The 16661-nt window shown below is 38.9% G+C and overlaps 1 protein-coding gene across 5 annotated transcripts in view; it reads left to right on the top strand.

Annotated features, from left to right (window-relative positions):
• The window catches only part of LOC122550611 (phospholipid-transporting ATPase VD-like), a 223966-nt gene that overhangs the window by 152044 nt on the left and 55261 nt on the right, over window positions 1–16661 (top strand). For 4 of the 5 annotated variants that reach the window (XM_043691647.1, XM_043691617.1, XM_043691628.1 and 1 more), the window contains 4 exons: window positions 1400–1588; window positions 3041–3055; window positions 4692–5307; window positions 10971–11065. In XM_043691647.1, the coding sequence (XP_043547582.1) occupies window positions 1400–1588; window positions 3041–3055; window positions 4692–5307; window positions 10971–11065 (915 nt within the window). The remainder of the gene's footprint in view (window positions 1–1399; window positions 1589–3040; window positions 3056–4691; window positions 5308–10970; window positions 11066–16661) is intronic. The other variant, XM_043691638.1, reaches the window with a different exon arrangement.

Genomic DNA, 16661 nt, shown 5'->3' with positions numbered 1-16661 from the left:
GGGGGGGGAATTGCGGTCCTTGAAGAAGGGGGCCATCTGTGTTGTACGTATTTTGTACTGGTCCTCCTGGGAGCAGATGCGGCGGAGACGAAGGAGTTGGGAGAATGGGATGGCGTTTTTACAGGGGGCAGGATGGGAGGAGGTGTAGTCCAGGTAGCTGTGGGAGTCGGTCGGTTTGTAGTAGATGTCCGTGTTGATTCGGTCGCCTGAATGGATAGAGGATTGGCTAACTAATAGAAAGGACAGAATAGGGTTAAAGGGGACATTTTCAGGATGGCAACCTATAACTAGTGACATGCCACAGGGATCGGTTTTACAGCCACTATTATTGACTACATGTGTTACAACTTGGATGAGGGAATTGAATGTACTGTCGCCACATTTGTGGATGACACAAAAACAGCTGGGAAGGCAAGTAGTGAGGATGTCGCAAGGAGTCTATAGAAGGATAAATCTGAAATTAAAAATTGCTGGAGAGAATCAGTGAGTCTGGCAGCATCTTAGAGAGAGAAATCGGATTAACATTTAAAGTGTAAAGTCTCAACTTCAGAATCTTCAGAACCAAATGATCAACTTTATTTCTCTCTCCACAGATGCTGTCAGACTCATGGGGTTTCTACAGCATTTTCTGTTCAATTCTTAATAAATTCCATATTTATTTTAATTATATTAGAGGTATTCTGATATTTCACAAATGTGGGTCATTGATGTTGAGCAGTAACTATAAAGTTAGTATTTAGTTAAAAATCCAGTTATATCTCACTCAATGTATAAGTTTAGCAAAAGCTTTCACCGTAAGGTTTACAATGTAATGCGTACAAAGTGGAAGTTCTCAAATCATCGGTTGCAGCATCAGGGGACCTCAGCAGTACACCCTCTGGCGAAATCACATGTTCATTATCTGGAGCTTGTCAATTTCAATAGCAATGCTGACAGTTTCACATCGTTACAAGCAAAATAATCTGAATAATCAAAGATTAAAGATTGTTCACACAAAGGGTTCTGAGAATGTGGGATGAGCTGGCCTAGAAGGTTATTGATACCAAATCAATTGAGATGCTAAACAGCAGGCTACAGATTTTAAAAGAAGATATGCATCAACATTAAGAACGTGAAAAGCAGGAACTTGGCATTATAGACAGAAATAAAGCTGTTGGGAGTAATAAACTAACAGCACAATCTTTATGATGTAAAGGTCTTTCCTTCAAAAATAAAGAAACCTAATGGCTAGTGGAAGATAAAATCATTAGACTTGCACCTTAAAATAAGTTACCATTTCTTTCTCCTTTGTTGTCTACACACACACTTACAGTCTGTCTTCCCCAATTTCTGCCTCCTCACTCTCTCTCGACTGCAGGTTTAACAACTTCCTTGCCTAAAAATGTGTTTTGATTTTCAGGAGAGAGATGTTGCACCAGATTCTCAGCTTCTAAGGAAATTAGAACGAATCGCATCTCAGCCGCTACATTTGTTGAATACGGCAGAAAATGTGCCTTCCCTGGAATATGCTTATATTGTGGACTTCTTCCTTGCCTTAGCCATCTGTAACACTGTTGTTGTGTCATCCCTTAACCAGCCAAGACAGCGGGTAAGGTCAACAGTTATCCAATGTTTGAATTGTTTAATTATAGTTTTCTTAGAACTCTGAAATGTGGATTTAAAGTGTGATCTGACTGATGGCGTGAAACTCTGCTGTTTGATTTATATGGGTTCTGTATGAAATTAGTAAGTTTAGTTTCAATCTGTTTTGTGTCAGTTCATGATGGAAAGCTGCCTCTAATGTAATATTTTTTCCTAAACTGAGATCATCCTGGCATTGTTAGTGAAGGACGTTGCATACTGTTACCGGTGCAGTGGAAGTGAGGGGGTAGGGCTGGGCTTATTTAACAAGAGTTAGGGCTTAGACATCAAACCTTCATTTTGACACTAGGTCCAAAAATAGAATACAACTTTCTCTCTGGTGTCCTTCACCTTGCTAAACTATTCAAAATGTATTTTTCCTTAGCCACCTTCCAGTCTCCTGTAACTTTGATTCTTCAAGCAAAATAGTAGTACCCATCAGGTGTTCATAAGTGCTTGTGGTAATATATTATTGAACTACCTTCCTTCAAGTAAATAAATATTGAATTGATTACACTCAGTATTGGTTGAGGTTAAAAAGAAAATGCGTCAGTATCACTGAATAAATTTGAAATAATGATTAAATAAGATGGATCAGGGCAGGAACAGAAACAATGTGTAGGAATAATGGGTAGAATGGTATAAATTAGGATGTGAGTTCATGTATAGATTTTCAGGTAGAGCTCCTTCCAGTGTGAAATAAATTAAGGTTTAAAATTGCTCAGGTTATGCTATTACAGATGATGAAGGTAATACATTGCGATAATTATTGTTTTAACAAAACTTGAAAATAAAAATACAGTAACCCTTAATTAAATATGTAGGTGGCCCCAAATGTAGTTTTGTACTTTGAAAAAGACTATTCTTTAAAAGGCCATTTTTCAGTGAGGTACTAACTGAGGCGCTATCTGCTTCTGTTTGTTGTTAAATGTCTATTGTAAAAAGAGTGATATTCTCCTGGGGTCTTGGCCAATATACCTTCTTTAGTCTATGCCACAAAAAAAATCATCAGGCAGTTCAACTCATTGCTATTTTTGGGACCTTACCATGGATTCGTGGGGGTCTATCCACATTATACTAATGATGTAATGCAATTAATTTATTGTGAAACACTGGCAAATTAAGAGGAACTAATAAGTTCTTTAAACTGTTTTAAGAATGTGTAAGCTTTTTTTAACGTATCATAATTAGATTTCCATGTTTGGAGTCCTTGTTAATAGATAGATTGGTGTTGAATGTTTTTTGAGATTTCTTGACTTCATGCAGTGGTATAGTTCAGGCTGCTTATAAAATAGGTATAATAAGTGCAATGAATTTCAATTGATCTTAGTTTTCTAATTTTACCTGTTCTTGAAAAAGTACCCATTTGATTGCTACTCATTTATATTAATGTTTTCATTTTGTATTCCTGCTGTCAAAGATGGGGCAAAAAGAGGTATGGTAATTTATCTATATGTGAAGTAAACCTTGAAATTGATAAAATCAATTCAGCTCATATGTTTAAAGGAAATGCTTAAATATGTTACATATTTGAGGAGTCACAGACCTTGGGGTGAAGATACACCCCATTATTGGTTGGGAGGGAGTTCTAGAATTCTGACTGGCAACAGTGAAGTAACAGTAATGTATGTCTAAATCAGGAAGGTGTGTCAGTTGGAGGGGAACTTGGAGATAGTGATGAGTTCATGTGTTGTTCTGCTTGGTTGTAGGAGTTGCTGATTTGAGTAATATCAAATTGCTTACAATGTGCTGTGTGGTAACATTAGTCAAAACTTGAGCTCGGATCATATTGATTGCTTATGACAACTGATTAAGGAGCAAGTCTGATGCAGGTTTAGATATGTGCTTGAGTCATTATTTCTATAATGTACTGAATCATAACATTATTAAATGTATAGATTTTTTTAAGTTTCTTTTTAATTGCAGCAATTACATTCACAATCAAAAGCAATGATTATCAGTGAACTAATTTTTTTTTGGAAAAAAGGAGACATTCAAGAATGCCAAGTTTCAAAGGGAGCTACATTTTATTGTGAATGAGAAGAGGGTCCTGATTGATTGGCACATAGACTCTGACCACTAATGCCATGGACAAATCACCCGGAGGCTGTAGTTTGCACATTAAATTCAAATTTAAACTTGTTGAGGCCAATGGGGAAGTGAGACAAGGTCTACCCCTACTTGGTAGAGATAGACCATTTGAAAGGTTGAAAATGCGGTTATGAATATTAGTTTACTTAGAAAGAAAGGTTTGGGGGAGGAACAAGTGAACAGTGAGAACAAGGGATTGAAATCATCAATATTTTTAAATGGAAATTTAGAACTACGTGTAACTGAATAATTTGACATAGATTATATGCAGATCTTTAAAATATTGTTTTTGAATGAGCCTTCCATTCCAACGCAATTGTGTTAGACTAAAGATAAAAAGGCAAAAGAATTACAGAAGCTAGGAACCAGAAACAAAAACAAAATAAAATTGTTATAGCTTTTTGTAACATTATTAACTAATAATGGCATATGGCATCTTATGACTCCATGACTCTAAGTGCATTGACTGCATGGTGATTACATTGACCTGCTAATGTGATCTGTACTCTCGCGTTGTGATTATGTTAACATTGAATTTTCCCTTCAGCTCTTTCAGAAATTTGTGCACCTGCAAGTTTATTCATGGTGCATCAATTTGGTTTGCTGGAATTAAATCCTAAATAGATCTCTTTTAACATGGATTACTATTTACACATCTTAGTGTTTTGAACACATGTTGGCTTTATCTGTTGATTTGAGCAGAGTTGCATTGTAAACCAATATTAGTCAATTAAACTTTAGAAAAGTTTTAAGAACAGAGGGAATTCTCTAGGCAATTACGTATAAGTCATGATTCCTAACTTGTGATGAATTATGTGGAAGAACAAAGTGTTAATGATCCCTTGTCCTCCTCCAGTGTATCAAACGTTCATTTCAAAAAGCACTGATATTCAATTGTTGGAATGAATTGACTTTTTGTATTCATGGGAAGGTGGTAAAGCTCATTTATCTAATTGTAATATATTTTTATGTCAATAAAGGTAAGAATACCTTCATTCAGCAATACTCCAAAGAAATCACTGGAAGAGCTAAAGCTAATGTTTCATAGATTTTCGGTGTCTAGTGCAAGCCCTTCCTGTCTTTCAAGTAGAAAAAATTCATCAACAGAAAGTCCAAGTATTTTTACTAACAGACTGTTAAATCGAGTGAAGCCGGCTTCTTTATCCAATGCACTCCAAAAGCAAATGGAAGAATCTGCTGGGTTAACCAAGGAAACTACTGGTGGCCCATCTGAAACTAATGAAAATGTTCCAAATGTGTCAAAAGAGCTTGATGAAACCGCAGGCCTTTCACCCACAATGCAGGGCACCTCTGCAGAAGAATTGCGTTATGAAGCTGAGAGTCCAGATGAAGCTGCATTGGTACATGCGGCTCGGGCCTACAAGTGTACTTTAATATCTAAGACCTGTAGTCAAGTCACTGTGGAACTTAACAAAGTAGGACGATTGCATTTTCAACTCTTGCACATCTTACCATTTGACTCGATTCGAAAGAGAATGTCTGTGGTAGTCCGACATCCACTGACTAATAAAGTGGTTGTTTATACAAAAGGTGCTGATTCAGTAATGATGGATCTTTTGGATGCCTCTGCTAAAGGTATGTAGAATTTTACTTGTTCTCGCATTTGTCTGTCCTTGAAATATTTCTAGACTCTTAAACCTGGAGGAATATCCTGTCTGCAACTGCCTGTCTAGCCCTGTTAGAATTTTATAAGTTTCACTCTGATAGTCATTCTTCTAAACTGCAGTGAATACAGTCCTAGTTGAACCAATCTCTCCTCATATGACAGTCCTGAAATCCCCAGTGCTGGTCCAGTGAACCTTCACTTTAGGTAGGGAGAATAATATGCTATAAACAGGAGTAAAAATGTTTTTAAAATATATAGAAGAGTTTCTTCCTCATTTCTTGTCTCCTATGCATTATAATCCAAACAAAAAGAATTCAGACTGAGCTGTAACTGTCTGAATCACATTTTCCACCTCAGTTAGAAATGGGTGCCTAATACAGATATTCTTCCTCTTATTACAAATAGGCTGAAACAAAGTTTTTAAATATAGATAAACACCAAAGGAATGAGAAGTCACCACAGTGAATTGGTCTAAGTTTTGATTGGTAAATCTTTAAGCAAATTGATAAGAAATTGTCAAATAAGTATGTGATGAAATACAAAGCAAGTATATAGCAGAACTATGTACTGTAAGGAGGCTATTATTCCACTTGTTTTAAAAAGTGATCATAGCCAAGAATTGAGGTAAGACCCAGTATTGAGCTAAAAGTAATGATTTACACAAATGTAAACTTAAGTGGAAAGCCAGTAGACTGGGAGAGCTATATAGCATAATAAAGGGATATACGTAAAGTCATAAGAGGTGCAAAAAGGGAATATAAAAGGAATTGGTAAGTGATATGTTAAGAAAATGAGCATGTTAAAGAGTCCATTAATGACAGATGCAGATGAGAATTATGGACATTAGGAAATAGCAGTCTTGTCAAATGACTGCTTTGCATTTGTTTTCACAATGAAGAAAGCGAATAAAATACCAGCTGTTGAAGGGTAACTAAAATATGTTGAGGTAAGGAAGTTAGTGGATTTAACACAAGTTTATTTAAAAAATCTGGAAATAGAAAATCTAATAAAACTTGAAATGGACATATATCCAAAACCTGATTATCTGGCTGGGGACAATGAAAAGTAGTAGTTGAAGACATTACATATATATCACTCACCAAAGCTTATTATGTTCAGGAAATTTGCCTTTGCACAGAAAAATATCAATGTCACTGTGTTAGTTAAAAAGGATGGAGGGAGAGGAGAAGAAACCAGCAAAGTATGAACCTGCTTGTTTAATATCACTTGCAAAGCCATTACTTCTACCCCATCTTCAATTGCCCTTGAAAATGTTGTTGCTGCAGTCCTCATGGCTCTGATCTAACCACAGAACTATTAGGGAGACAGCACCAAGATTTTGACTCCGTAGTAGTGAAAAAATGCTGATGTCGTTCCAAATCAGAATGGTGCATGACTTTTAAGGTAGTTTGGAAACGTTAGTGTTTCCATGCACCCACTGCCCTTACTCTCCTAGAGGTTTGGACAGCGCTGCCAAAGGAGCCTTGGCAAGTTGCTGATTTTTGAAGATGGTACATACTTCTAAGACTGTGCATTGATAATCAAGGAAATGATTATTTAAGGTGGCTGATGGGGTGTCAGTCAAAGGGCTGGATGATAGCTTGAGCTTCTTGAACCTTGTTTGAGCTGCACTGTTTTAGCCAAATGAAGACTCTTCCACTCCATGAAGATCCTGAAGGCACCTAGTAAATGGTTGAGAAGTTATGGGGAGTCAGAAGTTGAGTTACTCATCAAAAAATTGTGCAGTTGTCTTCTGATACAATCACAGTATTTATATGACTAGTCTGGTTTCTGATCAAAGTTAACCTCAGGATGCTTATATTGGGAGGTTCAGTGAAAGTAAAGAGGGAGGTGGGGTGATGGTTAGATTCTCCCCTGCTTAAGATGGTTTTTGCTTCATATGTATGGTGTGAATCTATCTCACAATATCAGATGAAGCCTGAATGTTGTCCACGTCTTGCTACATGTGGACATGAATTGTTTCATTATTTGAGTTGAGAATGATAATCAGTGTTATGAGGGACATCTAATTTCATGAACCCTGGCAGCCAGCGGAGGCAGAGATCCATTTCTTGTATAGGGCTCAGGAGAGGAACGTTGTTCATCTGAGCTAGTTCTCCTGTAACCCTTCTATCATTCTGTAAGAGAGAGAGTGGAATGTCAGTGACTGTGTATTACTGTTTTTGAGTGATGTGATTGCTATAGCTTAATAGCTGGAGGAATGAAAAGTGCAATGAAAGAGAATGAAAAGGAATAGCACCAGGCATACCTAAAAATGAAGTGTAAACCTAGTGAACTTACAGAACAAGACTACTTGCTTGACAAACAGCATAAGAGGCAAATGATGGACAGAACTAAGTGATCTAGTCTTTCCACATCTAGTCATGAATGATGGTAGGAGAAAGTGAGGACTGCAGATGCTGGAGATCTGAGCTGAAAATGTGTTGCTGGAAAAGCGCAGCAGGTATATGGTAGACAATCAAACAACTCAGAGGAGAAGGAAGCTCCACAATATCCCCATTCTCAATGCTGGAGTACCCAACACATTACTGCAACAGATAAAGCTGAAGCATTTGCAATAACCTCCAGCCAGAAGTGCCAAATGGATAATTGATCTTGCCTTTTCCTAAAGTATCCAGCGTCAGCTAGTCTTCAGCCAATTTAGTTTCATTACACATGAAATCAAGAAACTTTAGAGGCACTAGATACTGCAAATACTATGGGCCCTGACAACATTCCCACAATAGTACTGAAGGTTTGTGCTCCAGAACATGCTGCAATCCTACTTACACTGTTTCAGTACAGCTACAAAACTGACATCAACATGGCAATATGGAAAATTGTCCAAGTATGTCCTGTACACAAAACATAGGACAAATCCAACCTGGTCAACTACCAACTCACTCATCAGTGCCAGTGTCCCAGAAATCTAAAGCCCTCCCTCTTACACAGTCTCTCCAGCTACACATTCATCCGGCACGGTGGCACAGTGGTTAGTAGTGCTGCCTTACAGCGGCAGAGACCTGGGTTCAATTCCTGTCTCAGGAGTTTGCACATACTCCCTGTCTCTGCGAGGATTTCCTCCGGATGCTCCGGTTTCCTCCCACAGTCCAAAAATGTGCAGGTTAGGTGAATTGGCCATGCTAAATTGCTTGTAGTGTTAGGTGTAGGGGTAAATTTAGGGGAATGGGTCTGGGTGGGTTGCTCTTCGGAGGGCCGGTGTGGACTTGTTGCGCCGAAGGGCCTGTTTCCACACTGTAAGTAATCTAATATATCTAATTTTACGTTAACAAAGAATCATGGGTAGCTCTAACATTTGTAAAGGGAAAGGAAGAATAGGAATATCAATAATGAGAGAAATGTTTACGGCTGGGAGGAATATAAAAACTGTTATATTTCAGATTTAACTTTCAGACTGACAGTAGTCTCCTTATTTAAATTTATCCCTGCAGTTTTCATTTCAATTTTTGCCCTAATACCCTAAAACAGCCGCCCCTAATTTACATGCCCCAGTTCCTGCCTAATACTGTCATACTTAGACTTTTGCTAGTTTCATACTTTCACCCAAGGACTACTCTTTCTTTTAGTGATTGATTTATTGTTCACCGAGAAACAGTGAAAAATATTGTTTTACATGCTATACAGGCAGATCTTACCACACAAAGTGTATCAGGGTAGTAGAACAGAGTCGAGAGCAGGGTGCTGGAAAAGTACAGCAGGTCAGGCAGCATCCGAGGAGCAGAAGAATCAACATTATGGACCTTCCTGATGAAGGACTTATGCCCAAAACGTCTATTCTCCTGCTTCTCGAATGCTGCCAAACCTGCTGTGCTTTTCCAGCACCCCACTCTCGACTCTGATCTCCAGCATCTGCATTCCTCACTTTCTCCTAGCAGAACAGAGTGCAGAATACCGTGTTACAGCAGCAGAGAAAGTACAGAGAAGGAGATCAAAATTAATATTTAAGAGGTCTGTTCAAAAGCCTGATAACACCGGAGAAAAAGCTGTTCTTGAATCTGTTCATATCTGTATTCAAACTTTTATATCTTCTGCCCAGCGAAAGAGGGTGGATGAGCATATAACCGGGGTGGAAGAGTTCTTTGATTATGTTGGTAGCTTTCCAGCGGTACCAGGAAGTATAAATGGAGTCAGTGGATGGAAGGCTAGTTTGCTTGATGAACTGGGTTGTGTTCATGACTTTCTGTAGTTTCTTGCAATCTTAAGAAGAGCAATTGCCATACTACACTGTGATGCATCCAGATAAGATGCTTTCAATGGTGCATCTATAAAAAATGGTAAGAGTGCTTGTGAACATACCAAATTTCCTTAGCCTCTTGAAGGAGTAGAGACATTGTTGTGCTTTATTGACTATTAAAATGGGTGTACCAGGACAGATTGTTGGTAATCATCAATCTCAGAAAATTGCTGGTCTCAACCATCTCCACCTCCGCACCATTGATGCAGACAGGGGTGTGCCCTCCACTCTGCTTCCTGAAGTCAATGACCAGTTCCTTTGGTTTGCTGACATTGATGGAGAGATTGGTGTCTTTACACTACGCATTTAAGCACTCAATCTCTTCCCTCTATTCTGTCTCATTGTCGTTTGAGATTCAACCTACAACAGTGGTGTCATCAGCAAATTTGTAAATGGAGTTGGGTTGGAATTTAGCCACACAGTCATGAATGTACAAGGAGTATAATAGGGAGCTGGTACACAGTCTTGCAGGGCACAGATGTTGAGGAGTATGATAGAAGCAGTGTTGTCACCTGTTCTTACTGATTGCAGTCCATAGGTCAGGAAGTCAAGGATCCAGTTATAGAGGGGGGAGCTGAGACCTCGGTCTTGAAGTGTACAGAGGAGTTTGTTTGAAATTATGGTGTTGAAGGCGGAACTGTAATCAGTAACCAGGATCCTGACATGGGTATCCTTGTTATCAAGCTGTTCCAGGGATGAGTATAGCACCAGGGAGATGGCATCTACTGTTGATGTGTTGCACCGGTAGGCGAATTGCAAAGGATCAAGGCAAGTTGGTATGCTGGTTTTGATGTGAGCCATGCTGAATTTCTCACAACAATGTACATCTCTATGACTTCATGATTATGGAAGTCAGAGCCACTGGGTGGTAGTCATTGAAGCACGCTGCATGATTCTAATTGGTAGCAGGATGATGGTGATCTTCTTGAAGCAGGTGGAGACTTCAAATCATAGTAAGGAGAGGTTAAAAATGTCTGCAAATAATCCTGCCTGCTGGTCCACACAGACTGGCTTATTCTGACTGTTGAGAGGGAGAAAAGCTAGGCACTAGAATCTTGAGCAGGGACAAATATTTCCAGTATTTTAATTGGACAACTTTTCTCATCCAATACTGGATGTTGGGTAAGTAGTCTGATAATTTAGGAACAGTAATCAAGGAAATGTTTAGTGATGTAGAGCTGGCTTTCACTAGTGCACATACAAAACTAATGCTGTGCTTTAATAATTCTGTGATTCTAAGTCTTTTGAACAAAGTTCCAATATATAGCATGCATGTTTTCAGATGTAATATGGGCTGTGTTTAATTGTACACATTATGTTTCTGCCATACAGGATAGGTTGCAGGACTGGTTCTCAATTGACTTGTTTATCTTGCAGACCAGGGGGAACAGAAGATCATTCAGGAAAGGACTCAAAATTATTTAGATGATTATGCCAAAGAGGGACTCCGTACTCTCTGCATTGCTAAGAAGGTATGGAAACAGAACATTCAAGATGTGACATTGCACAACTTGTGTATTACAAGCCAGTCCACACCAGGGAATGAAAATTGAAAGCATGCAATAGCAATGTTCAGGATTTATCAACATTTTTTGAATTTGTTACTTGATTTGAGAGCATCTATTTTACTGTGTATTTGTAAAAAAAACCTGTATGGTTTAAAACCACTCTGTTTGGATATGGTGTTATGAGTTTTTTTTGGCAAAAGTAAGCTCCTGCTTATGTCCAATTTGATTACAGTAGAAACAAGATTCAAGCTTGCATAAAGCAAAATCAGAATAGAAGGCAGTGTTTATGGTTTGAATTTGTTGAACAACATGTTGAGTCCAGTAGATTGTAAACTCCTAATTGGAAGATAAGGTGCTATTCCTGGAGCTTGTGTTCAGCTTCAGAGAAACACTGCAGCAAGCCAAGGACAGGCATGTGAGCATGACAACAAGAATAGTTAATTAAATAGCAAACAATAAAAAGATTTGTGCTGGCTGTCTGAACGGAGATATTATATACAGTGGTCACCCAATCTGCATTTGGTCACCAGTGTAGAGGAGACCACGTTGTGATCAGTGACACAGTTTCCTAAATTGATAAGTATATGTAAATTCATATTCCACTTGGAAGAAGAGTTTGAGCCTTGGACAGTGAAGAGAGGGAAGGTAAAAGGACCTGTTAGTCTTCCAGTGATTTCAAGTGAAGGTCGCATGGGAAGTGTTGGGGTGACCAATTGTCATAGAAGAAAGCTATCTTTGAAATGCTGACGGGGGAGTGGAGGGACAGATATGTTTGGTGGTGGCAGAAATGGAGGAGGATGATTCTTTGGTTATGAAGGCCAGTAGGATGAAAATTGAGGACCTGTTGTGGCTCAGAGAGAAGGGGGAAGGGGCGAGAACAGATGTGTGTGGAAATAGGTTGGATAGGGTAAAGACTCTGTGTGGTAGTGGGGCAAATTTCTCAAAAGTTGAGGAAAAAGGAAGGTACACAGAGCATGGTTGTGGAAGATAGCTTTGTCAGAACAGATACAATGAAGCTACAAATTATGACTAGACTAGATTCTTTATGGGAGGAAGGTGTGAGGAAATATAATCAAACTGACAATGGCAGTTGGTGAGCTTATAATGAATATTGGTAGATAGTGTTCAGAAATAGAGAAAGGGAGAGAAGATTAAATTGAAAACTGGGTGGCATGGGCACTTTGGGCCAAAGGGCCTGTTTCCGTGCTATAGATCTCTATGACTCTATAAGTAGAAAAAAAGGAGGTAAATGTTGGAGGTTTATCAAGTCAAGGTGAGAAGTATGGAAATAAATTGAAAGCAAACTTCCAAATGAGAGCATGTAGTAGTATCTGAGTTTCTGTAGATAGATCCTTGTTAAGCAAGAGAATCAAAGGTGGTTGGGATAGATAGGAATGTGAAAATTGGAACACTGATTTTCGTGAATGATGGAGAAGGCTTGAAGGCTTGACTGGCCTACTTCTGCTCCTAATTTGTATGTTCCTAAAAGTCTACCATGGAAACTTAAAATGTACCCTTTTTATGCTGTTCATACTCACATGTGCCACAACTTGTGGCTCATTCCCTTTCCCTTGCAGAATATTCTGCAACCTATTTATGATGTCCTTTAGGCTAACCACACATTATGCCCAACTTATGATAGTGATTACTGAGGAGCTTGCCTGTTCCCCTAATTCTTAAACCTCCGTTAACAACTACAATTCTGCTTTTTGCTGTTCCTTCATGTGCAGTGTCCTGCCCATTTTGACTGTGTTCTGAACTTCATCCTTCAAGCAATCACTGAGAATTGCCACACTCAGCAGTGTATAGTATTACCACTTTGAGAGTGTTACATTCTGACAGGAATTAATAGTAGTCACCACACACTAGTAAGGAATAAAACAAACTGCTTGAAGGCCGCCTTCACTCTATTCTAAGGCAGCCTCTCGGAGCTACTTGCTCAGGAACCATTTTCCTACGGTCTTCCTGTGCAGGTTGTCATATAAATAATCAGACAGTTGAAATATGAGCCTTATGGCAGCTGGTGTATAAGTCTGTGTATGATTGCAACTTGATCCCTAGCATTCATTGTGCATGTAATCACCTCGTCATGCAGTTTCAGCTTAGGGAAAACAAAAATCGATGCTAAATTCCCAACTGCGCTCATGCTCCACTTCCCTGCAAAAGCATTGAATGTTGTTTCATTGCCTGTTTCCTGAATGCTATGGTAATCCATTATTTTTGTCTGCAGTAGTAGGTGGAATGCCAGTTGCACTGAGACTTCTTCCTGTCATTCTCATTAATCCATTTTAGTCCTACTTACAATAGAAAATTGAAAAAGGGAGTGTATTATATGTCATGGGTACAAATTTCCATTGTTATCAGTATATGTCACGACCTCTGTGAAAATCTACCAGCAGAGTAGCAGCATAGGAGGCATCATAACATACTGCCCCCTTGAATGATGCATGCATACACACAGACCCTGTGTGTATCCAGAGCCATTGAGCACAATCATCATTTCATTAATGTCATTAGCTTAATGCAATATCAGGTTGCCTAAATTGGTTTACACACATTTCTGACAATGTCATCCTCACTTTATTCCGGATGAAGCAAAGTCAACCCTGTTCTGGGACTGTGTAAGGAGCCAGTCCACAAGTTGCAGCTGAGATACTTCTGCGCAGGTGAGATTCATATTAGTGGTGTGATGAGCCACTGGAAAGATTTGGAGGTTTTGGCTGACTACAGAAAGACAGAAAATAACATTGCTTTGCGAAGGTATGGCAGCAGTCTTACATTGCCATATACCTGTGGGCATGACATGCAGTGGCAGAGCATGGAATTTCTACCATCGAGGGGAAGGAAGGCTTTTTTTTTAGAAAGCCCAGTGTTAAAAGAATCATCCAGGAGCAAAATTCTTACTTTGTAATGAGCTTCGATCGGCACCTTAGGACACTTTGCTTCACACAGGAGGTACTGCCCCATCTTTCATTACAATCTGGAGCCTCAAATAAGAACAACTGTCCTGGCAGCTGTTAAGATCACCTTCGCTCTTTCTGTGCTTTATGATCTTTCTAGACAGAAACAGGCTCTAGTAACAATACACTGCAATTTGCCTTCCACAGAAATACCAGGAAGATGACACAGGTGCTTTACAGGAGCAGTGGAAACTTCATTGTCTTCTCTCAGAAGAGAGAAAGTAAACTTGAACTGTCATGGGGTTTTACCAGAATAGTGGTCTTCATGCTAATCCACTACATGTGACATACTCTGTGCCCTTCCCCATATCAAAGGGGAGTAATTCGACAATAACAACAGCTTACATTTTGTCAAAGTGCATTGTTGTACAACCATACCAAGAAATGTATCTTTGAATACCTATTATGTTGGTAGCACATTGATAAATTTATCCTTTTGACAGTCAGCAATTCCTACAGCTTTTAGGTAGCCTACTGCCTTCATACATGACCCCCGGCATCCCCTACCATCCTACCATGTGGGATCTGAGTGCCTTTCATGAAAGCCATGGAGCCATCTTCAGCGTCAAGTGCTGTGTATCAGTTTGAGAATGATACATTTTGACTTGATTTAAGAGTAACCACCACACACCAGTAAAGGAAGCAAATAAACTTGATCCCTAGCATTCATTGTCTGTGAATGCAATCAATTTTACATGGAGAAGTTTGAGTTGCTGTTCCAACTATCCATCCACCCAACTGAAGTCTCTCAGCCCTGGAAGTATTCTCCCAAATCCTTTCTGAACCTTCTCTAAAATCTTCATATCCTCCTTAATATGTGTTCCTGAGAATTATACACAAAAGTTAACCAACTGATTCTTAAAGGTGTGTCACAACTTCCTTGCTTTGGTACTCTGTGCAGTTATTCACAAGGCTCAGATTCCTGATTTTTTTTTGTTTTTGTTTTACCTGCTTTCTCCATCTGCTTTTCCACCTTCAACAATTTATGCATATGTACACTGATGTCTCTTTGTTTCCACACTCAATTTAGAATTGTACTGTCCATTGCCTCTTCACAGTATTGCAACCAAAATACAGAGGAACCTCGATTATTCGGCATTCAATTATCCGAATATTGGATTATCCAGCAAGATCGCAAGGTCCTGATGCTTGGCTAAACCGAGTTATTCAGCATTCAATTATCCAGAATTTGACAAACCAAACAAAATACTCCCTGCCCGTGTCCTTTGGATAATCGAGATTCCTCTGTATATCATTTCACAGATGTCTGTAATAAACTTTATCTGCCAGTTAACTGCCCATTTCACCAGTCTGTGCAAACAGCCTGTGTTTGCTCTTATCCTCCACATTATTTAAGTATACAAGATTTGTGTCACCTGCAAGCTTAGAATTGGTAACAATTGTGCCAAGTTGAGAGCATTAATCATAGAAACCCAACAGTGTGGAAATGTAATATAGCAGAAAGAAAAGTGGTTCTCATATCAATCCTTGGGCATCACCACTTTATATTACAAAAATCCTTTCTTATTTCAAAGAATGCAGTGAAGTTAAACACAGTTTTCCCTTAACAGATGGGTACTGATGTTAATTTAGAAGATCAGTTGGCTCATTTGGATAGACATCTGGTTTACAATGCAGAGTAATGCCAGCAGCATGGGTTCAGTTTCCATACCAGTTGAGGTCACCATGAAGGCCTCTCCTTCTCAACCTGTGCTTTCTCCTGAGGTATAGTGACTCTCAAGTTAAACCACCATCAGTCATCTATACGTAATGAGACAGCAGCCCAATGGTCCAATAGGACTATGTTGACTTTACCTTTTACTGATTTAAAATGGCAATTAATTTATTTACACATTATTGCTTCAAAAGTTCCCCTAAACTAACGCTGGAATATTTGTAATCCCAGTTCACTGACACGAATGATCAAAGGGGGGCTTGGAGCTTGGGGCAACCAACTTTATTTTTGAGATTTTCCCAACTTCTAATTCCTATTTTTAATCCTATCTAATCTAACTTCTACCTCTTCCATTTGTGAAGTTTTCATCATCTTCCCTAGTGAAGACAGTTGGTATTCAGCATCACAGCTGGGTCATCAGCTAAAGCATTGGTATAGAATAACAGCTTGAAAGAAGGTAGCCATAATGTGGAGGTGTCCGTGTTGGAGTGGGGTGAACAAAGTTAAAATCATACAACACCAGGTTATATTCCAACAGGTTTATTTAGAACTACTAGCTTTCGGAGTGCTGCTCCTTCATTAGGTAGCCCATGGATCAGGATCATAGCACACAGAATTTATCGCAAAAAATCATAGTGTCATACATTGATGCAATATATTGAATAAACCTAGATTGCTGTTATGTCTTTCATTTTATTAGAAGGGTTTGCAGGTTTTGATTCATTAATATGTAAATCTCAGAACTTCTTTCAAGCCACATTCCCGAGATGACTTATATTTTTATAAAGAAAAGTGACATCTCAGCTCAGAAAATGCATTAAAAGTGTGAGGTTACAATCTGTCTGTATCCTAGTCTTGAGTCAGGCTGGTTCTAGTTTCAAAGTAGGAATTTATAACATTCCACAAGGATTGACTGCCTACAGAT

The sequence above is a fragment of the Chiloscyllium plagiosum genome, chromosome 1 (genome assembly GCF_004010195.1).
Source record: "Chiloscyllium plagiosum isolate BGI_BamShark_2017 chromosome 1, ASM401019v2, whole genome shotgun sequence".
Taxonomy (NCBI): domain Eukaryota; kingdom Metazoa; phylum Chordata; class Chondrichthyes; order Orectolobiformes; family Hemiscylliidae; genus Chiloscyllium; species Chiloscyllium plagiosum.
The sequence above is the reverse complement of the archived record's forward strand: the minus strand, read 5'-3'. Positions and strand labels throughout refer to the sequence as shown.